General features: G+C 36.9%; 1 protein-coding gene across 1 annotated transcript; it reads left to right on the forward strand.

The window, feature by feature from the left end:
- Positions 1–485: 485 nt before the first annotated feature.
- On the forward strand, positions 486–22,472 carry LOC114322841 (O-Glycosyl hydrolases family 17 protein). The gene is made up of 2 exons (XM_028270266.2): positions 486–1,830; positions 20,844–22,472. The coding sequence occupies exons 1-2, from the start codon at positions 1,487–1,489 to the stop codon at positions 21,958–21,960; spliced, it is 1,461 nt and encodes a 486-aa protein (XP_028126067.2). The 5' UTR covers positions 486–1,486; the 3' UTR covers positions 21,961–22,472.
- The last annotated feature ends 1,493 nt before the right edge of the window (positions 22,473–23,965 follow it).

Consider the following 23,965-nt stretch of genomic DNA (forward strand, 5'->3'; position numbering starts at 1 on the left):
AACTACTCCTTAGTGAGAGAATTAGGCATTGTTTGAGGTACTTTAAAAAAGTTAAAAAGTGGCTATCTTATTTAAGTCATATCATCTTATTTAAGTCACATCACTTCTCTATCACATCATTTTAAACTCAATTTATATTTCAAAAAAAGTCAAAAAAATATGTTTATTGAGATCATCCCAAACCACCCCTTGTGTAAATAAAATTTTAGGCCTAGTTTGGGAAGACTAAATAAGTGCACTTTTTGACTTTTTATGAAATATGGGTTGGGTTTGAGTTGGGTTTGAAGTGATATATTAGAGAAGTGATGTGACTTAAATAAGATGATGTGACTTAAATAGGATAGTGACTTTTTGACTTTTTATCTTTTTTCATGTCAAATTTGACCTTAATTTTTTCATGGATGCCACGTCATTTTGTAAAAAAAAGAAAAAAAAAAAGAAAAAAGTTTGTACTTTAGGACACAGACCATGTTGTCTCTTTTTTTGTGCTTTGTCAATTACTCCACCACTAAATACTATTATATTTCTGGCATCAGCTTTTCTCATTATTCTCTCTCATCTCTCTCTTTTTGAAGTTCTCTCTCTTTTTGAAGTGTTGTGAGCTTCTTGTGATGTACATGGATGGGGTTTGCATTCTTGGGTTCGCCAGAGATCTTTAACTTGTTCTGCGTCCTTCATTTTCTCTAATTTTTGCTGTATTAACTACTCTTAAAATCTCAATCTACTATTTTTTCATGTTTTCTCTGAAATTTTTAGTTAAATATGTGTTGATTTAAGGTGGAGTTGAGTTGAGTTGGTACTTTTTCGTTGTTCTTGTCTGGATACCAAGCTAGCTCTTATCTGTAACACTGTCGAGTTCTCTACATCCAAAAACCCATCTGTAAGCGCTCTACTACAAATTAATCTTCAATAAATCCCAACTCTATAATATCTTTTCTTGAAGATTTATCAATCTGTTTTAACTTTTAAGCTGCAAAACAGGATCGAGGGTAGGGTCGTGGGTGTTCTGTCATTCCTCTTCTTATTTTATTTTATTTTAATTTTTAAATTCACTTTCATTAGTTGCATTTCTTGGGTTTTGTAAGTTATTTTCAAAATTTGATTTTGCTGTCTTGGGTCCCCCCCCGCCCAAAAAAAAAAAAAAGAAAAAGAAAAAAGAAAAAGAAAAAAGAAAACCTTTTTTTTGGATTTCCTTTTGTTTTCAGATCAGCTCTTTTAGTTTTAGTTGCACTGTTTTTTCCCCCATCGCCTTCACTACTAGATTGAAACTCTTCTCTCTGTGCGGTTCTGTCTCTTGGTTCCTAATTTAGTCCCAATTTATCCATCTGCAAACATTGCTGCACAACGTAAACTAGATAGTGGTTTTTAGACCCATTTGGATCTAATAAAAGCCGTGTATTGTTCTTCTTTAATCAAAGTTGAAACTTGGGTCCCCAATTGTGTTTTAGTAGAGGATAGTTTTGCTAGCAGATTCATACAACACACTATGGGCTGGTTTTCAATGGCTGTGGTACTACTTGTACTAGTATTGTCTTTCTATTCCTTGGTGCATTCAGTGAGTGGCATTGGTGCTAACTGGGGCACACAAGCAACCCACCCACTGCCTCCGGATACAGTGGTGAGGCTGCTTAGGGATAATGGGTTTCAGAAGATTAAGCTTTTCGATGCCGATTATGATGCGTTGAGAGCTTTAGGCAAGTCCGGTATTGAGGTTATGGTTGGTATCCCCAACGACAAGCTTACATCTCTTGCTGGCAGTGTCAAGGCTGCTGAAAAATGGGTTTCCAAAAATATTTCTACTCATATCACTACCAATAACGTCAACATCAGGTCTGCTTCCTCCTACCTCTTATATTCTAGATCTAGACCTTTAATTTTTGTCAATTTAATTTTTCTCTTTTTGATTTGTTGGCTACTTTGAGCCAGTTTGGGATTGTGATGTTGACAATTAACTGCTTTGCTGTTGACAACTATGACTTCATTAAAAAATGGAAAGCGGAATAGTTTGTAATAATGATATTCCTAGACTGTTGTCCTCACTGTGTGTGTGTTAGGCATCTTAAATTGATTTTTTTTTTTTCTAAACTAGGCTGATTGCTGAAGGATTTTAAGTTTTCTGATTGATGGGATAGATGATATCACTTCCTATGTTGACGTACACACACATACATGAGCACTTGAAACTTTGTGCTAGTGGAGAGTTGAGTTAGCCTGGTGGGGAGCCGGGTGTTAGTAAAACAATTTCAAGTGGTTTGCCAATGGAATTAGAAAATGCACAAGACAATTGTATGTAGTTCAATGCCTTGTTTTAGGACTTCTCTGCATTCGAAAGTATGGTAAAGCACAAAATAATGAAGATTAACAATTTGTTAATCCTAATAATGATTACAAACATAAGATTGTTCTTACAACCCTTTTACAAGAGAAAAATATGAACTTCTAAGATTAGTCCTACTCCTATATAGATAACAAGAATACAAAAGAAAAATATGAACTTCTAAGATTAGTTCTACTCCTATCTATAAACAAGTATGTGGAATTCATGTGGCATTGAGTGGAACCTCTTTCTAATGACAAGGCCTTTTGAGGTCCTTCTTGATGGATGATTGCTCGGCAGTTATAAGATTCAGAACAGTTACTTTTTGGCAGTTATTTGCCTTATCTTGCTTTGGGCAGCATTACCTTTGGTTTCAACCTGAGTCACCTAATCTGTCCAACATGATGGGCGGATTGCTAGTTCACTCGTGGATAGGGTGACTTGTGACATGCTGGTCAAATTCACAAATTTTTAGGTGGTCATCATTGAACACCACATGTACACCTTTCTAAGCCACACTGGAATGTGGGGTCTACAATATTGGGAACAAAAATGCATTCCCACCCTTCAAGAAGTTTTGAACTGATGACATTAGCATCATAACCAATGCTTATCTACCTCTAGGCCACCACACTAGTTGTACAACAATTACAAAGTAATTGTCATTTATTCCATTAGTATCAAGTGTAGTTTTCTAACAAGGTACTAGTGAATAAAACAGTTAAAGATTATTTAGGATAAAATAAAATAAAGTAAAAATATATGTATATATACACTCTAGTGGCACTCCCACTCTTGATACATTTTCACAAAGGACACTCTTGCACTCTCACTTGCTCAAATGGTGACTTAGTTTTAATTGTCTGCTTTACATCACATGGTAAAACCCTATATTTTTGGCTTGCCGTTACTATCTGGACAATGCATCCCCTGAATTTCATTGCACGCTGTCACCTGTATTGTCATTTGAATTGACTGTCAGTGTCATGTAAACATAGGCCTAGTCAAAAGGCCAATCTTGAAGATGATGAGTATTTCAACTATACCTTGTGCCTCTTAGCCTTCCCCAAAATCTGAGGCTTCCTTTGAATTTTATTTTTATTTTTTTACTCAAATCTCCCCACTACTAGAGATCTTGCTTAATTTATCCCTTTTGCAAAGTTTATGTGTTGCACTAGGTGTGCCAAAAATTGTCAGGAAAACAACTTCAAGTGGTCTGTTGACAGAAACAGAAAATGCACGATGCAATTGTGTGTGGTTCAATGTCTTGTTTCAAGATTTCTCTGGATTGGAAGGTATGGCAAAAACACAGTAACGAAGATTAACAATTCATTAATCCTCAAATAAAAGAATGTTCTCACAGCCTGTTTATAAGGGATTTTTTTTTTTTTTACTTCTAACGCTACTCATACTCTTATCTATAACCCAAATATGTGGGGTTGACATGGTGTTGAGTGGAACCTCTTTTTAACAACAGTTGGTCTGTTTATAGGCCTTTTCAGGTCTCTATCGACGGATAGTTGTTTGGCAGTTTTGAGATGGGAGCTTCTATTTACACCATGGTTCTAACACTTTACACTCATCTTCTGAGTAGACTTTAATGAAAATTAAAAATTTTCATCTCTTTACACTCCTTATAATTTTAAACATATCTTTGTCCCTCACCCCACACTTTCTCTCTACACCCACCCTCCCTCTTCGTCTCTCTTTCTCACCACTATAAAGGAGGAGGATGGCGGTGGGGTGGGGAAGGGATGTGGTTGGGGGTGGTGGTGGTGTGAAACTACAAGATGACCCTTTTGCGACTTTTTCTGTTTTTTTGTTTTTTTTTTTTTCGAATTTTGTTCAGCCAACCAAAGGATAACAATTTTGATTTGATGACCATTCATTTTCTCGTTTGGCCTTAGTTGTCCAAACAACTTTAAACGCTTAGCTACCAAAGACTGAACAATGTTGGTTTATTTGGCGAACCAAAGTCAAACGGTGCTTTGACTTCAATTTCCAAATATCATGGAACTATATCAAAATGATAGAAAAGCACACCCAAACAAGAGTTTACAACACTCAAGACAGAAGAACTGACAACCCAACCCGTTTGACCTTTTGCTCTAGCAGGCTTCCCTGAAGTTTTCATTTGTTCTCCATGTCTCATAGCTCTATAACCTTTAGACTTATTGTTCTCCACACCTCATTGCTTTGTTATTACTACAACCAAAGATACATATGTGTGACTGTGGGTTCTTAATTTAAAACTCTCAACCATGAAACTATCTCAATGATTAGATCAAAATGCTTGGTTCCAATAATTAAAAATTGTGGGTTTCATGAAACTTCGAAAACTTCTAAACTCACAAAGTTTTCTCTCTCAAGTATGCAGCTGTACATAGAAGAGAAGACTCGTTATTGTTTATATGTTACATAGAAGTTCTAAACCTAATTGGACTGAGATTGTAGGTGCACTTGAGTGGGCTTTGAGCACACGTTAGGCGGAGAGTTCGGGTAAAATATGTGCATTTTAGTAATAATTTCCAACCTCTATTGTGACATGCTTATCCAAATAGGCCTGTGTGAGTAACAATGCGATGCTTGCAATGCAGATGTAGTTCTTCACACAACAAACACTCGGACACAAAGCTAACATATCAATCCCTTACAATCAATCCCAACTGCATACGACTAATCCCAAGTTTTGTTTATTGGAATTGCCATACATGAAATATTATAATAGATTAAAAGTTCCTCATGTGGTTGGTTGATTATGCCCATTAAAAGGGAGCTCCCCATCTTGTAGATAATCTTGTAAAGCTAACTTTGCTTAGCTTTCATCGAGGACGCAACCACTGTAGGGGCCCATCTATGCAATTTGTAGCTCCATAAAGTATCCAATACTAATTCAAAGTATTGGAAATAGATAGAAGCCAAAATTTAGTTAATTTTGATAGTAAATGGAATGAGCTTTAATAAACGCAATGTGCGCAACCAAGAAAAATGAAAAGAAAAAGGCATATGTCTAATTAGAAAAAGATGTAACTCATCCTTCAACATCTCATAATCATATGTGGCACTAGGTAAGATGGTCCTGTAGAAGTGGATGTACCTTAGTAGCAGGAATCGTATTAGATGGTGAAGACTCTGAGGAAGAAGCGCGATTCTGCACTTCTGAGGAAGAATCGCAGCAGAATTGTGAATTTGAGGAGAGGGAAACGCGAATATGATGCGAGAAGGAAGCACTCTTGAGAGGGGAAGGAGAGAACCTGGTTGCTGGCTTCGATCCTCTATTCGACGATTTTGATCTCGCGCCCTTTGACTTTCCCTTTGAAGCCCTAGTCTTCGTCCCTCTCTTCGAAGCCCTAAGTTCTCTCTCTTCTCCCACTCTCGATCTCCTCCTCATCTCTGTTTGCTTCTCTCTCTTCGTCTCTGTTTGCTTCTCTCGCCTCTCTCTCTCGATCTATTCTGTTCTCTCTCTCTCTCTGTCACGCCCCAAACTCGCCCCTAGAAGTTTGGTAACGAGACCGGCCAGTAATCCTAGATTACCACAGGCCTTGCTATACAAAACATAAATAAAAGGGGCTCGCGAAAGCGAAAACAATAACCACTAATAGTCCAAAGAGCTGTGCATTTATATGAACATACATTACATGCCAAAAACGTTAATTTACCCACTACATTACATCACATATAATCAAAATTCATATATAACACATAGGCAAAAGCCACGGATACAACAAGACAAAGCTCACAAAACGGCCTTCCAGGCCTAGCCCCGGCTCGGAGCACACAAAACACTTGTTAGGCTTCAAAACAGTGGCTCGGCTCGAGAACCCGCCTAGGCTTGACTTCCAGAATGCTCACCTATAATACATAATTACAAACAATGAGCTAGAGCTCAGCAAGTAACATAACAGTAAAGAGGTTAGTGAATGAAGTCCGACATTTTCATAAATCCACAATAAATCAATCATAAACATATATCAGTCATCAGTCATCATAAGAACATACGTAATGGCATACTCCACAGAACCTTTCATAACAGTCTATCAGTCAACAGTTTACGAGATCTCGTAACTAGTCATGGGTTTGTCCTTCCATGCCGTTCCCCATGACTCATGACGCATGGGCCTGCATGTTCCCGCCCCCATGACCCAACTATCTATGGATGCCATACTAGATTCGCAAATCAGGACATTCATTCACGGAAAACATTCTCATTTCAAAGCATAGCATAACGTAATACATTTAAAACATAGTTCATAATAACATATCTTTACAGAAATGTTACTCACAGAGGGTTTCCGAAACCGAATGCACGGTCTTCAAATCTTGACCTGCAAATATCAACATATCACACATTTCTCAATACACATTATCATTAAATCCTGTAATTCATGCACTTCATTCTTTCCTTTACTTCATTTCATGTTCATTCTAATCTTTCTTTACTTTGATTCATACTCATTTCATGTTCATAAGATGATAAATGATGCAATTAACATGTTAAAATCAAGTCTGCAACTTCCCCAAAATTTTCTTGAAAAAGGCCTTCCTTCTCGAGCGCCACTTTGGCCGCTCGAGCGTACTGTAAAAAGTCCCAAAACTGCTGGGAGGCTGTTTTCACCGCTCGAGCGGGCTTTCCTCCGCTCGAGCGTACAGAGCAAAAATCCGAATTTCTAGTTCTTCTTCCAAGCTTCATTCTCCTCTTTACAAAATCACTTTCCACATTTATGAAATCTAAGGCCCAAAATACTTAAAACCCATCTTAAATCAACATCAAAACTTCAAACCAAAACCCATATGGGAACAATAGAAGATCAAATCTTGGAGTAAAATAGAGAATCGTAAACTTGAGCATAAAAGCTTCATTTCGAAACATCCATGGAGGTTTCCTTCAACAATGCCAATTAACCATAAATCATACCATTTTAAAGCCATGATCTTGTGTTCAACATGCTAAATACCACGAATCAACAATCAATTTCATGGGAATCTTACCTTAACCGCTTAGTTTGGAGAAGATTTGAGTTTAACCCCCTTTTCTCTTCTTCTTTCCCTTTCCTTTCTCTCTTTCCCGAGTTCTCTCTCTTTCTCTCCCCAGATATTCTCTTTTTCTTTAGTTTGAGTCAAATGAGTCAAAACATCCATCCTTATCTATTATATAACAAAATAAACCATTATGCTCAAAACACTTAAGCCAAACACGACTTACGAATCAGACGAAATTCAGTCCTTAATTTATTTCCTCAAATGGTTCTAAAAATTCCCGGTATCACATAGGCGTGTTCAATTTCGTTTTCTGAACCCATTACGGTCATCAATTTCAGTCCCGAAGTCGTAATCTCAACAGGTATTTTCTAAGTTCAACAGATAATCTTCAATTAAATCATACTAACACATAATTAATTACTGGTAATCATCGTATACGGTTCTGGGTCGTTACACTCTCTCCCTCTCCGTTTTCATATTTGACTTTGATTTATATAATATAATTTATCATATATATATATATAATATAATTTATAAATTATAATATTTATCATATATAATATAATTTATCATAAACATTACAATTTTAATGTCTAAAATAAAAAATTATTTATCTTATCATATATAATATAATTTTTATTTATTATTTATTTTTTATTTTTTAACATAATTTATTATTTCTTAACTTTTTAACATATAATAAATAAAATGAATCATCTACTTGTTTAAAAGAAATCTATTTAAATCATATATAATAAAAAAAAATCTGCAAAAATTTATAAAATGAAATATCTAATTTTTATTTATTTTATTTATTTTAACATAATTTATTATTCCTTATTTATTATAATAAATAAAATATAATTAATAAAAATAATACATGAGCGCTCTTAATCTACGACTTCTCTAAGTGGCTACGTTCCCTCGCTTTCGCTCCTGCCCCCGCCCTCGCCCCCGCCCCCGCCCCTGCTTCGTGCAACTAAGGGATGTACATCTATTTGACAGCTCCTTGAAGTGAAATGAATTTGATTTTGGAGTTTGAATGTGAAAAGATTGTGATTCAAGAAGCATAATTGATATCTATATATATATATATAGGTATATAGAAGAGTGAAGAAGCATGGACACTTATATCGAGGAGGCATGTCGTGTCAGACACCTGTATCAGACACGACACTCTACAGATACTCCTAAAAAGCATGTTCGACACTTTTTCAACGTGTCTTAATTAAAATTTTAAATTCAAAATATCACACTTTATGGATATTGGAATATAGAATATATTTAGGATCTCGTGATTTGTGGATTACGGATATTTAGGCTTAATTTTTGCACTCTTCCTTGTTTCCTATTTTGTAATCAGTTTCATTGTATATACACATGGGCTCACCCTTATTGTGGTAAGCCAATTACACACACTTCTTGGTATCAAAGCCAAAACCCCAACCCACCCTTCCTTCCGCTCTTCTTTTCTTTTGTCGGCACCACCCATCCATCTCAACAGCACTGTTGGCAGCCCCTTTTTCATCCAGCAGTCTCTAGCAGGTTGTCGGCACTTTTAGGCTGTCACCCAGCCACTGCATAGGCCATTCCAGACCTTGGTCTTGACCGATAGCCTATATAGGCTCTATTGGTTGCTTCAAGTCTTAGTCTAGCCACCTACCAGGCCATCCATCCAAGGCCTGGGTCTTGTTCGTCAACCGCCCTAAAGTGTGTTGTTGACCTTTTTGCAACTCTTTTGGGTGTGTTGACTTTGTTTCTCTTTGTTATAGACCTTGTGTTGATGTGGTAAGCATGTGTTTTGTTCTTTTCTTTGTCAAGGGTTACCGATGTGTTTGGTAGTAGTTTTATTGGGCAACGTAGTTTCTCAAGCTTTAGTTTTTGCCTTGTGGTTAGCCATTTCTTTGGCCTTTGTTGTGTGAGTACTCTTCTTTGACTGAGACTTCTGAGAAATCTAAGACTATTGGTGGGCATATTATCTAGTGGTCCCTACCATTAATGTTTCTCTCACTGTGCATGCTTTTGCACATCGCATTACCAGTGTGGTGCATAATGGGAAGAATTTTTCTACTTGGAGTCGCTCTCTTCGCATGTACCTTAGTGGTAGAGGCAAATCTGGTTGGCTTCTTGAATCTGAGAAACAATCGCCTAATAGGGGCATGACTCTCGAATTTTTGAACTTTATCTGGAAATCTCTTATGCATCATAGGAGGCTTTGGGTTTCTCTGTTTTTGAGTTCTTTGATTATCTTCAGTCTTGATGGAAAAAATTAGCTCAATATGAGCCTTTGAGTGATTTTCTAGAGGAGGCCGCTTCTATTGTGGCTAAACAGATGGGCCGTCTTCGTACATACCAGTTTTTGATGGGTTTAAAATCTGAATTTGAGTCTCTTCGGATTCAGATTTTAAATACGTCTCTTATGTTGTTGTTGTATGAGGCCTTTGCTATCATTGACAATGAGAAGTGCCATCGCCGATTTGTTTAGCCATCTCCATCTTCTGTGTCTAATTCCTCCACTGATCAGATGGCTCTTCCTGCTCACTCTGCCACCCGTCCTCCGGTTAGAAAGGTTAATTGTCATCACTGTGGAGAGAGTGGGCTTGTTAAAGCCTGTTGCTTCAAGCTTCACCTAAAGTTGAAGCAACGCTTTACTAGGACATGGCCCTCTCGTATTGCCACTATTGCTGACACTGCTGGCTTTACTGTCACATCTGGCTCCTTAGACTTGCATCAGCTCCATTGGCTCATTCTCATTTGCTCCGTCTACCTCCATTGCCATTTTGGCCACAGGTACTCTTATTGCCTTTCATGTTCGATCTATTTTGACTTGGGTTCTAGATTATGGAGCTAATGATCATATGACTGGTGAGTTATCGATATTTTCTTCTCCGATTCATAGTGTTACCCAATCTGTGTATGGCTGATGGGTCTACTTCTCATGTTAGTCATAAGGGTGATGTGTTTTTATCTCCTACTATCACTAACTTTTGACCTTCATATTCCCAAGTTTGCTTATAATTTATTATCTGTTAGTCGTCTTGCCAAGGCTCTCAATTGTGCAGTTATTTCTTACTTACTCATCGCTTCTTGCTGGACTTGTGTTTGAAGATGATTTTTGCTAGGAGTTATGAGGATGATGGACTTTACTATTTTGGAGAGCCACAACTTTCTTCATCCTTCACTTCAAGTTTGCAAGCATCTGTTTTGCCTGAGTCATCTTATGTTTTTTTGTTTCAAACTCAAGAGTTGTGGCATGCTCGCCTATGACATGTCAATTTTCAATACTTATGTTTATTATTTCCTTCATTAAATAAAACTTGCAAGCAACATAAATTTCATTGTGTGGTTTGTGAACTCTCCAAACACACTTGTACTAGTCATATCCCTTGTATGTCTTGTGCTCCTAGTATGTTTGATTTAATTTATTCGGATGTATAGGGCCTCTCACCTGTTACTTCTTTTTTTGGAAATCGTTACTATGTGACATTTATGGATGATTATTCCTGGTGTACATAAGTTTATTTACTTAAAAAGAAATATGATGTTTTTCCCCTTATTCACACAATTTCTTCAAATGATTAAAATCCAGTTTCACAAAGTTGTTAGGACTATTCGCCCTGATAATGATGGGAAATACATCTCTAATGATTTCTGCTCCCACCTTAATCAGCTCGGTATTTAGCAACAACTTACTTGTGCCTATACCCCTGACCAAAAGGGGGTTGCTGAAAGAAAGAATCGTCATATTACAGGTTTGGTGTCTTCTTTGTGGCATGCATGTTCCTAAATCCTATTGCCACATTGCCGTTCTCATTGCTGTGTATCTCATTAATCGGACTTTGAGTAGAGGGTTTGGCTCCTTTACAGGTTCTAAAACCCTATGAACTTTGTTTCCTATCTTGCGTCGTGTGTTTGGTTACACTTGTTTCGTCCAAAATCGCAGCCCTTCTCATACCAAGTTATTAGATGATAAAGCTCTTCAGTGCATATTTGTGGGATACTTTGCCCTTTCCAAGGGTTATTGGTGTTATGACCCGATTTGTCTACGTTTTTACCATTCTTTGGATGTAACTTCTTATGATCTTCCTTTGTTTGGTACTAATTCTTATGCAGGCATCTCTTTCCTCTGATCTGGTTGGCTACATGCCTTCTTTTGCTTGTCCTATTCCTATTTTTGACTTTGCCACTCCAAGTCTTCCTTTAGCTGTGTCGCCTACCTGGTCTTCTCCGCTACTTGCTCCTCCTCTCTAGACTTATTCCGGTCGTCTGTGTGCTCCACTTTGTCTAGCCTCTTCGTCTCGGGATTTAGGTAATGCTTCTTCCTTAGTCACTTCCTCTCTAGGTCCTCTTTCTCCTCCTCGGTATTCGACTCGCAATCATTTACCCCTTGATCGTTATGGTTGACCTAGCAGTACTAATCATTTGGTTTTCCAATATTTGTTTTATATTGGTCTTTCAGATTCTTATCATTCTTTTCTTGGGAAGCTTGAGTTGATCTGTATTTCTCGCTCAGTCTCTGAGGCTCTCCAGAATCCTCATTGGGTTGTGGCAACCAAATTGAAATGGTTGCTTTGGAACATAATTACACCTGGGAACTCGTTCCTTTACCTTTTGGTGAGAAGACTATGGGGTGCAAGTGGGTCTTTAGTGTGAAGTATTTGGCTAATGGTACCGTGGATAAGTACAAGGCTTGTCTTGATGCTAAGGGTTTTATAGGTTCTTAGCAAGGACTTTGGGGCTAGCTTTGCACTTGGTGCCAAATTGACTTGTGTTTATTTGCTTGTATCTTTGGCTACCTCTCATTCTTGGCCACTTCATCAGCTTAATATCAAAAATGCTTTTCTTCACGGGGACTGGAGACTATATACATGAATCCTCCACCTTGTTGTCGGGCTGAGGGAGAGTATGCTGGCAGGGTATGCCATTTACGTAAGTCACTATATGGATTGAAGTAGTCTCTATGGGCTTGGTTTAGCAGGTTCAATTCTATTGTTTTATCCGTAGGTTTTGTTCAGTGCCACTTTGATCACACATGCTTCATTTGTGTTAGCCCAATGGTAGTCGTATCATTTTGTTGGTCTATGTAGATGATATCATCCTCACCGGGATGATGCCTTAGGAATTGCTCAGGTGAAACAGGAGCTTAATAGAGAATATTTCTCACTAGGGAATATTTCTCACCCAAACATCAAGGATTTGGGTCCTCAAATATTTTTTGGGTATTGAAGAAGCTCGTTCTCACTAGGGAATATTTCTTTCTCAACGTAAGTACACTTTTGGATCTTCTTTAGGACACAGGCATGTTGGGGTGCAAACCTGTTTTACCCCATGGATCCAAATCTGTAGCTTTCAGCTTAGTCTGGCAAACCACTTTCTGATCCCTTTTGATACCAGCGGTTGGTAGGATGGTTGATGTACTTGACTAATAGGATATTGAATGTGATATTTGTAGTTAGTGTGGTCAGTCAATTCATGCATGTGCCTCGTACCGCTCAGTGTTTTAAAAAGTGCGCCTAGGCGCTAAGCGAGGCGAGGTGCAAGGGTTGCGCTCAAAATAGGCGAGGTGAGGCGAGTTGTGAGAAGCGCAGGTAAGGCGTTGAGGCGCACGCCTTTCGATTAGGCTCAAGGTGCACGCTTTGTGCGCTTCGCCATTGACTGATCTGTTTTGTGTTTTGTGTACTAGCCATCGACTGATCGGAGCTTCGACATCGACTGGAGTCGTCTTCTTCAGGTTCGTCTCTCCTAGACTCTTCTCTCTCTATTTCTTCTCTTCTGCTTCGTCTTCTATTCTCCTCTCTTCTTTCGTCGTCTTCTCTCTCGCTTTTGCCTCATTCACGATCGCTCTCTTTCGCCTTCTCTCTCGTGATCGCAATCTCTCTCTCTCTCATAAATTCTGCCTCTCTTTATCTTCTTGATTCATTTATATATATAATATATTATATAATACCTATTATATAATATATAATATATAATATATAATATATAATATACTTATAGGCCATGTTTGATTCACAACACTAATAGTGAGGTATTAATAATCCTATTAAATTAGTGTGGTATTAGTTATCCCACCCCTACCCCATTACTAATAATCCTACAAATTTGTTGGATTAATTATCCATTGGATTAATAATCCTAAACTAAAATGTCAAAACAAACATAGGATGATTGGGCCCACGGATTAATAATCCCAATCCTATGCTTTAATCCTTCCAATCAAACATGCCAATAGATAATATGTAAAATATAATTGATTTATATATATATAATATTATATAATACCTATAATATCTATTATATAATATATAATATAATATATAATATACTTATAGATAATATATAAAATATAATATATACTTATACATAGTAATAAAAAAAATAAACACATGTATGTAAAATAAAATAAAAAAATTAATTGAAACACATTTTAAAAAAAAATATAATAAATAAATAAATAAAATAATATATATATTAAAAAAATTAATTGTTTTTTTTCTTCTTCTCTTCTCCTCTTTAAAAAAATTATTAATATACATATTAAATATTTGCTTATGTTAAAAATTGTGCTATATTAATATTTTGCTCAACTTTTATAACTTGCGCCTTACTTCGCCTCGCGCTTCGGCGTTTAGGCTCCAGGTGACCTTGGCGCCTCAATGCGCCTAGAACTTTTTAAAACACTGATATAGTTCATCTAATGTTCTTCATATTTTGAGATATCTTGAGTCCGCCCCAGTTTAGGTTTGTTCTTTTTTGTTGGGACTCAAATGAGATTGTCTTGATTTATTGATGATGGCTATGTTGGGTTAACAACTGACCAGCTCTCTACCTCTGAGTTTTGTGCCTTCTATGGTAGTCGTCTTCTATCATGCAAAAGCAAGAAGCAAGTTGTTGTCTCCAAGTTTTCTGCAAAAGTTGAGTACTGCGCTATGGCTTAGGGGACATGTGAGTTACTTTGGCTTAGGTCCAGTCTCTTTGAATTAGGCTTTGAGACATGCATCTCCTCCAAATTATTCTGCGACAACAAATCTGCCATATTACTTGCCTCCGACTCGCTTCTTCATGAGCTAACCAACCGTATCAAAGTCGACATCCACTTCATTTGGGAAAAGGTTCAGACATGCATCATTTGTCCATCGTTTGTTCTGTCTTTTGATCAGATTGCTAATGTCTTCACCAATTTTGTGGGACCATCTCTGCTCTAATCTTCCATTGTCAAGCAGGGTTTGGTCAATATCTTTGAACCCGCTTGAGGGGGAGTGTTGGGATAAAGAATATATTATATAATATATTTAGGATCCCGTGATTTGTGGTTCACTGATATTTAGGCTTAAATTTTGCACTCTTGTTTATTTCCTATTTTGTAATCAGTTTCATGATATACACATATGACCTCACCCTTATTATGGCAAGCCAATTACATACACTTCTTCTATAAACACTTAAGTGACACTTCATGAACCTTCTGAACGCGACTTATGTGATGAATTTTTTCATAGTAAATATGTTTTGTATTTTTCAGAATGCTACTTATTTACTCTAAATATGTTTTGAAACATTTGTAAGATGAATAGATGAAATATGTATATTTCAATGTTCTACAATTATTTTACTTTATTTAGTTTATGTGAATGATAACTTGATGTTTAAGTTATGGAATACATGACTTTTAAATTTTAATTAGTGTTATGTTGCTTTTCTTTTGGGAAAATTAGACAGACGCCATTGGTAATTGTCCAAATTACAATTAGCCCCACTAGCAAGGAAAAATGACGCCGTCCCTTGAAAACTCAATTGCATTACACTTGGATGTGTGTCGTTAATAGTTGTTGGAATTAGCTTATGTTACCAAATTTTAAATGAAAAATACCCATTTTACCCATTTTCCCCCATCCCACCCTTAGCCATCCGCAGTGTTCTTCACTTCCCCACTACTACCACTCCCACTTCTTCCTCCCACTACTCCTTGATTGAATGGGGTGACTATAATAAGAGAAAAGGAGAAAGGAGAATAAGACAACAACCTATCTCTGGTTGTCTACCCTTCCCCCACCCAATGCCACTACCACAACCAACCATCTCCATTGGGCGCCACCACTCTTACCCTTCTTCCCCCTTCCAGCCACAAGCCCCAACCCCATTGCCCACGAACATCGTGAGTAGTGGCATCACGTAAGCCCCAACCACCTCCTTTCTATAAACATCACAAACAACCAACAAATCTCATGCACGTGTGTATTTAACATATAAATTATATGGACAATATTGATTGAAAACATAAAAATAACCATTATTAAATTAGTTAAAGTTTAGCATACATAATTACATATCTAGCCTGATATAATCAATATATAAGAAAGTCCCTATGTTCTTTTACTATCTAAAGTAAACAATAGCAAAAATAAAAGCAAACCTATGAGAGAAATTGAACAGAAATAGAGGTCGACTGTTGTGGCTGTGATTGAGAGAGAAGAAAATCAAGCCAATCAAACTAGAAACACACCACTGGACCACTCGCCTCCAACAAAATCAAACCAAGCAAAGCAGAGGGTTGTGATTTGATGGTGGTGGCGACAATGAAGGTCGTGAAGGTTGTGATTTGCTGAGCCGGGGATCGCTTGGCAACGGATGATCAATCTACTAAGCGGCAATGATGTAGGTCGTGGGAGTAGTGGTAGAGGGAGGGGATGAAGTAATGACATGGTGAGAGGAGGGCTGGTGTTGGTGCCATATATTTAGTGGCTGTTACTGTTAGTGGAAAGGAATGCAAAATTACTTTAAGGAGTCAAATGTACTTTAAAACTGTTTAGAATTGTAATTTGATGTATTTTTATTTTTAATGTTCAGGTTAATGGAGGTCGACGATATAAAAACTGGGGTTGTTAAAGGTCTTTCGGCAAGTGATTTCAGTTGTATTGAACTTGCGTTGCCTAATTTATTTTCTCAATTGAGGTTAAGATACAAACAAAAAAGTATTAAGGTTGATAAAATATTGATAAAATATTCCCCCCTTTGAGCACCCAATGCTAGTGGGTTGGTCAGAGTAAATGTTTATGATCGGAGGTTAGACGGTAATGACAGTTTGCAGGCATGGTTTATTTTCCCAGTAGATTGTCAATGCGAGTTAGTCTATTGTGGGAATGTTTATTGTTCAATTAACGACAAACAGGTGCCATGGATGGTGAAGTATCGACTTGAAAATTCCAATATTAAAAGGGGAGTTACGTATTGTAAAATGAAGGGGTATCTGAAGTATTCTACGAGTGACATGCCAGAAGATTCGCAAATGAGGGCCCCCTCTATTGTTGTGTTATCTAAAAAATATACTAATGATAATGTTGATGTCTGGCATTGTCCTCCAACGAAGGCCATTCCGATTCTGACACGGACCAAGTCTGTTGGTTTACAGGAGAGGCGAAGAGATTTGTTGTTAGGAGGTTTTGGGGAAAGTGGTTCAGTTATTCATGAACGCAGAGGTCGTCTGAGTTTGTCAGAGATTGATGTACGCAGAGGTGGTGATGACACTAGTGATGTTGATCCTGGTCCGTCGATTTCAGAGGTTGGTGTTAGCAAAGAGGAAGTTGATCGTAGAGGATCAGTTGTTATGGATGCAGTAGAATTTTCTAATGTTTTACGAAATGTAATCATCAGTGTAAAAAATAGTGATGTGACTCAAGATGTACTCCCTCCGTCCCAAAATATTGGTCCCTTTTGGGGAATCCAACTTTTTTTGGTAGTACATTTATTGCATTTGAAAAAAGTTGATTTTCCAAAATTACCCATTTGATAGTACATTTTTTGGGAATATCAATGTCATAATTGTACTTTTTAAATTGTTTATTAATTTAAAAGAATGGCAAAATAGGAAATTTACATTATTTTTGTACTTGATTTATAAAGAGGGACTAATATTTTGGGACAATGAAAAATGGAATAAGGGACTAATATTTTGGGACGGAGGGAGTAATAGTTGATGATAAGGGAAATGTAGTAAGTAAATAAAATTTTGAGTGGTTTCATAAATAAAATTAATAAAATTTTTCATTAATCATGACAGTGGTTACATTAACATCAAACCATTCTCTCATTTTTGGGGACATTGCATCTAACCAACTAATGTCCCTATTTGTTAATAAAATACAAGGAATTCCTTCTCTAATAGTGAGATCTGGTTGGAACTTAACAAATACATGGAAATCTCTCTGGCAGCCTACTAAATTCTTCATTAATTTGGTAGGGACTGTCGAGTATTTGATGTCGTCTATCACGTTGTAGACGGCGTCTTGGTCGTAGTCCTTGAAGCTTATTCTGCCGGAGAAGTAATTGTGTCGTTCGAGACTTCTGGCCCAGGCGGTTTTGCCTGTTCTTGAGGGTCCTTCGAGGTAGAGGGTGATTGGGAAGAATCGGTCTACAACTTCTATAAAGGGTGCACTTGGCAATGACACTAGTGATGTTGATCCTGGTTCGTCGATTTCAGAGGTTGGTGTTAGCAAAGAGGAAGTTGATCGTATCTTAGGAGTAGCGTGTGGCGGTGCCGTGGCTGGTGGTGGTTCAGTTATAAGGGTAGAGATAGAGAGGCACTGTGCGATCTTTGAAGGGAAGAGAGAAATAATTGAGGCTCGACCTGTTTTTCATGGGTTGACCCATCTCTCAGGGTTACTTTTGTCATTTTACATTTTTGGTTAATAGAGTTAACTTTTGAAGCCCATTAGGGGAGGCCATTGTCTTTTTTTCATACTAGTGGGGCTGCATGTAATTTGGGTATTTACCAAGGGAGGGGCATGTAATTTGCCCTTTTTTTTCCCTTCATTATATGTGAAGAAATTATTTATATATTTGATATATAATAAAATTTTAAAAACATAGAATTTTTAATGTGCCTTAAGCGTATTGTGTCTTTCATTTTTTTGAAAACCAACGTGTTGGCGTGTCTTGTTTTGTGTCACGTGTTCATGTTTGTGCTACTTAGTTGACAAGTGGGAAGCATATTAATATCACCTACACTGTTTGTATGCTTCCTACGTGTCGAGCACGGGACACAACACATACACGCCGACACGTTGGTTTTCAAAAAAATGCAAGACACAATACGCTTAGGGCACATTAAAAATTTATATTTTTTAAATTTTATTATATATCAAATATATGAATAATTTCTTCATAGATTATGAAAAGGAAAAAAAAAAAGGGGCAAATTACATGCCCCTCCCTTGTACATAAGTTGCTTTTGAAGCAAAAGGGGAAAAAGAAGGTAAGAAATGAAACATAAACATTAAATTTTATTTGTGTCACTATGTTGTCCTTATATCATTAGATGGTATGTGATATATTATCAACTATAGATGATTATGAAGGGCAAGATGACATGGAACAACTCATACTGGAACGATATTCTTCATATGATGATCAATAAGAAAAATCTAAAATCATGTTTGAAAAAGCTAATAATTCCGTCTGAGATATTGATTTGTGAGTATGATTTAATTATAACAATTCCCAATAAAACAATCATAGATCTTTGTAAGTGAATTGAATTATATCTACTCTCAATCAACAACAATAGTCAATCATTTTATACAGGGAAAACCACAATTGGAACACATATAATTGTGGAAAAAACCACAGGCCAATGGCACCAAAGCAATCCACTAAGAAGAATAGGAAAGTACAGAAGGAATTTTCACACAATCACCTAGCGAATTCATGCATGATTGACTCAACCCCCTTGTACCTCTTCCAACGCCATCTTTACCACGGAATTTCTTCTCCAATGTCGAATCCACGATGCCAATGTTGAATCCCTAATGATGAGCCACTTTGGAATCTACTAAAGCTTCCAAGCTCAAGTTCTCCATAATCCACTGAAGAGATCTTTTCTCGAATGTTGAATTTGTAATCAAAACCCCTTGATATTCAATACATAGCCTATAGATCAATAGATCTCACTCAAATCATCAAGGTATACAGATAATCACCCTAAAGCACCGTCTTTTTGTTTTTCGCACTTTTGGGATCTTTGAAGCACAAATACTTCAAAATAGGGGTCGTAGTGGTGTCGAACATGGGGACATATACAGGACACGCCAAATGGTGCATGCCTTTAATTTTATTAATTTTTTGCAGGGGACATGTTGGGGACACACCAAATGGCATGTCCCTTTAATTTTATTTTATTTTTTGCAGGGGACACGGTCGGGACACGTGTCCCAAATGTGAATGAACTATTAATTTGTTTAAATGTAGTGGTTTATATATATTGAATTAATATTATTTTTTATTAATTCTGATTGTTTGGTAATATAATATTAATTTACATAGCAAATATATGTATATTAAAATTTTTTTTGCCGTGTCCCCTACCGCGGTTGTGTCCCAATTTTTTTGAAATCACCATGTCTTGTGTCTGTGCTTCATAGTTAGGGATGAATCTCTAAGAGTCTCAACAATGATCTGATCCAAAAATGCACATATTAGACCACTCGAGCTCAATTTCCTGTGCTCGAGTACACATTATGACTCTGCAAGATATGTCTATGAGACTTTGAGAAGCTGCAAGACTGACTTGACCGCTTGAGCGGGCAACTTTATGTGCTCAAGCGCACATTTCTCTGCTTGAACACTGGGTTGAATTCAATCTAAAACACTCTCATCCTTACAAATATGAAAAAGAACAAATGCAATTATAATTGAATGGTGTTTTGTCCAACAGGATTGCCAACAACAAAACAGGCATAACAATGTTAGAGGGCTTTTTGCTTGAATTTGGATGCTTGATTGACCTATGGACTATCTACTATCTAGTCATATTTGATCCTTATTTTGGCATATAACTATTTTTGTAATGGGAAAATGCAAACACTAAATGTAATTGGTGCTTTAGTTTAGGGACATGAATAAAAATTCACAATAATGAATTGAATTAGCTTCGCCATTTTTTAGTGTATTTGATCTATGATTAAGCTTTTAGATTGTTTGTATTGTCATATTTTCTTATTTTAAATCATTGTAGAAAAATCAATTAAGATCGTACTGGGGGTGTTTGGGAACCTAGATTTGGGGCTAAAATAGCCTCAAAAACAAGTTTAGCCTAAAAGCTCCTAAACCAAAAGTTTAAAAAAAAAATAAAAAAAAAAAATAGGCCGGCAGTGGCTGTCACTGTGACGGTCCTACCGCTGTCACAGTGACAGGTAGCTAAATTACAATTTTACCCCTTAGAATTAATTTTGAAAAATGTGAAGTTAGGGACAAATTTGTCATTTTAACTTCAAACATCATTTCAACACATTTTTCAATACATCCAACTCAAATAAAAATTTATCCTATCTTCCCAAACACAAAAACTAAAATAGCCTACTAAAATAGCCAAAAAACCTCTAAAATAGCCACTTCCCAAACATCCACATAATGTATACTGACAACTATGGTTTGCTTATGACTTAGTTTTGGTCAATGTTGTTACCTTTTTGTGTGCTTTATCGTGTACTTCTCATTCCCTATCATTGTCTGACCGTCATTCCACTAAACCGACTCTTTACTGATTTTACAGGTATGTTGCAGTTGGGAATGAACCTTTCTTGGCATCATACAATGGGAGCTTTCTCAAAACAACCTTCCCTGCTCTCCAAAATGTCCAATCTGCCCTGATAAAAGCTGGTCTTAGCAATCAAGTTAAGGTCACAGTACCCCTTAATGCTGATGTCTATGCGAGCTCAAGTGGTGTTCCATCTGGTGGAGACTTCCGAACTGACATCCGTGATCTCATGCTTGCCATTGTCAAGTTCCTTAGTGATAATGGTGCCCCTTTTACTGTCAACATCTATCCTTTCATAAGCCTCTATACGGACGCCAACTTCCCAGTTGAGTATGCCTTCTTCGATGGGAATGCATCACCTATAAATGATGGTGGGACTAATTATTACAACATGTTTGATGCAAATCATGATACTCTTGTGTGGGCCCTACAGAGGAATGGGTTTGGAAACTTGCCTATAATAGTTGGAGAAATTGGTTGGCCTACCGATGGGGACCGAAATGCTAACATTGCCTATGCTGAGCGCTTCAACCAAGGGTTCATGTCCCATATATCAGGCGGGAAAGGAACTCCAATGAGACCTGGGCCCATTGATGCCTATTTGTTTAGCTTAATTGATGAGGATGCAAAAAGCATCCAACCTGGGAATTTTGAACGACATTGGGGGATATTTACTTATGATGGAAGGGCCAAATATCCACTTAACCTTGGTACAACAAATTCCGGAGCTTTAATTCCAGCAAAAAATGTGCAATACCTAGAGAAGAAGTGGTGTGTGATGAAGCCAGGGGCCAAACTTGATGATCCGCAAGTGGCATTGAGTGTGAGCTACGCTTGTGGACTTGCTGACTGCACAAAGCTTGGTTATGGGACATCTTGTGGAAGTTTGGATGCTCGGGGGAACATTTCGTATGCATTTAACAGTTACTACCAAAGGAATAATCAGCTAGACGAGGCCTGCAAGTTTGCAGGCCTTGCCATGGTCACTAAAACAGATCCATCAGTTGATCCTTGCACATTTGATATCATGATTGAGCCGTACTATGGTGGTGCTCAAGGGAGATTTGGCTGCATCCGAAGATCCTTGGGCCTTGTAGCGGCCTCCATTTTCTTTTTGTGGATAGTTCTCTGAATCCATCCATGTCGGTCTCTTTTGATTTGTAGTAGTAGTAGTAGTAGTAGTAGTAGTAGTAGTAGTTGCTTTAGAAACTGAAGAGTAATTGGAGAATGGTATAATCAGAATCCAATTTTGCAAACTAGGCAAGCATTCACATTTGCATTATTGGAGTAAGATTGTGATCATTGGAGTTCTAAGTTAGAAGTTTGGGGATGAAAGTTTTGAGCAAGTTGGGATGGGATGGAATTTGGGTTATGGTTGATGATTGGGTTTGGCAGATGGCAGGTGGTTGATGGTAGTAAAAAACTAGTCTTGACTTTCTCCCAAAGTGCTGAACATACGCAGGCAGGCAGGAGGGCATTCAGGTAAGGAACGTCCGTAGCTAGGTGTAAGACTTGAGGAATGGCGCATCAATCACTAGTTCTTCATTATGTCATTTGTAAAAATGCCTAAGCATATTTGACTTTGATGATGATTTGATTTGATTTTTAATGGACTGGCTTGTGCATGGCTGCAGAAGTTTTTAAGTGTTGTGATTCTTGACAGTTGGTGTGGTAGAATTTTGTTAGATATGAGATTCAGGTACATGTGGTTGGTGCAAATATAAACTTTAACGAAATAACATAGGCCTAAAAATCAACATATGCCTATGCTGTCTACTAATTTGAGAGAAATTAAGGTGGCAGTGTAATCTAATTGAAGTTGTTTAGACAAGAATGCATTATGAGAATATGGTTTTGAACTATTTGCTTTTTTTTTGGGTAACTAATTCAGGCAAAGAACCTGTGCTGTGCAATAGTAAGGCAGGCGTGAATGGTGTCAGTATTTTAATTTTAGTACTGGTATTGCACAAATTTTGTGCTGCTACTGTATTCGGCGAACCTATCATTTATACATACATCTATATTTATTTATAGTATTACTAGTAAAGTCCAAGGTATTTTATTGAGAAATGTAAATTAATTAAATTATTTAAGATAATATTTAATAATTTAATTTAGCGTTAAGAATTAAAATTTGAATGTATTAATTGAAAATCAATTAAGCCGCTTTGATAATCATATAATCACTTAAATTTAAGTGGTTTAAAAAATGTAGGCTAAAAAATAAAAAAAAATTGTAAGTGATAGAAAATTTATTTAATTTTAACTAAATTTATAAATATTTATACATTAATAGCAAAACACACTGCTATAATCTCACAACATCCACCATCACTACCATCGTTGTAACAACTACCATCACCGCTGTCACTGTCGCCGCCTCCGCCTCTGCCTCTGCCTCTGCCTCTGCCTCCGCTACAGCTATCACCGCCACTGCCACCACCCACCAACTTTCCACGACCATCATCTTTATTATCATTATCATTGTTACCATAAATACTACCATCATTTGACTCCCACTACAACAATCACCACTGCTATTACAAGTACCACTTCAATAAGTACTATAACTCTTCACATTCACAACCACTACCATCGTTGTCACAACCCATCACCATCATTCCATCTCCACAATAACCACCATCATTACACCACTATCGCAACCCAATTTTCATTACCACTACATTACCCTTCCATCATCACTACGGCCACTATCTCTTTATCTGTACCATTATTGTCATTGGCGCTATTATTGTTGCCTCTACCACTCCCACCAATTCACTATCACAATATAAAATTATAAAATAAAAAATTTTAAATTTTAAATTTAGTATCATATGTATATATCAAACAATTTGTTTTACGTCAACACTTGTATTTTTATTAAATAGCTTTTTAGCTTAATAAATTTAGCATTTAATTTTCAATTTTTAATTTTATCAAACAGCACGTAAGTTTGGTGACGTTAGATAACCTAATTTAAGACTTAAAACTAAATATATTAAGTAAAAATTAATGAAGCCCATTTGATAATCACAAATTGTATCACTTAAAAATTTAAGTAGTTGTTAAAATGTAAACTAAAAATTAAGAAAATCTCAAATGATAGAAAACTTACTTAATTCTAATTGAATTTA

The sequence above is a fragment of the Camellia sinensis genome, chromosome 3 (genome assembly GCF_055761805.1).
Source record: "Camellia sinensis isolate YWXY chromosome 3, ASM5576180v1, whole genome shotgun sequence".
Taxonomy (NCBI): domain Eukaryota; kingdom Viridiplantae; phylum Streptophyta; class Magnoliopsida; order Ericales; family Theaceae; genus Camellia; species Camellia sinensis.

What these genes read in the sequence shown, in the direction of transcription:
- LOC114322841 (XM_028270266.2), top strand. Translation starts at nt 1,487, where the DNA reads ATGGGCTGGTTTTCAATGGCTGTGGTACTACTTGTACTAGTATTGTCT. An exon ending in ACCAATAACGTCAACATCAG is followed by an intron (nt 1,831 to 20,843) that starts GTCTGCTTCCTC and finishes CTGATTTTACAG; the next exon opens with GTATGTTGCAGTTGGGAATG.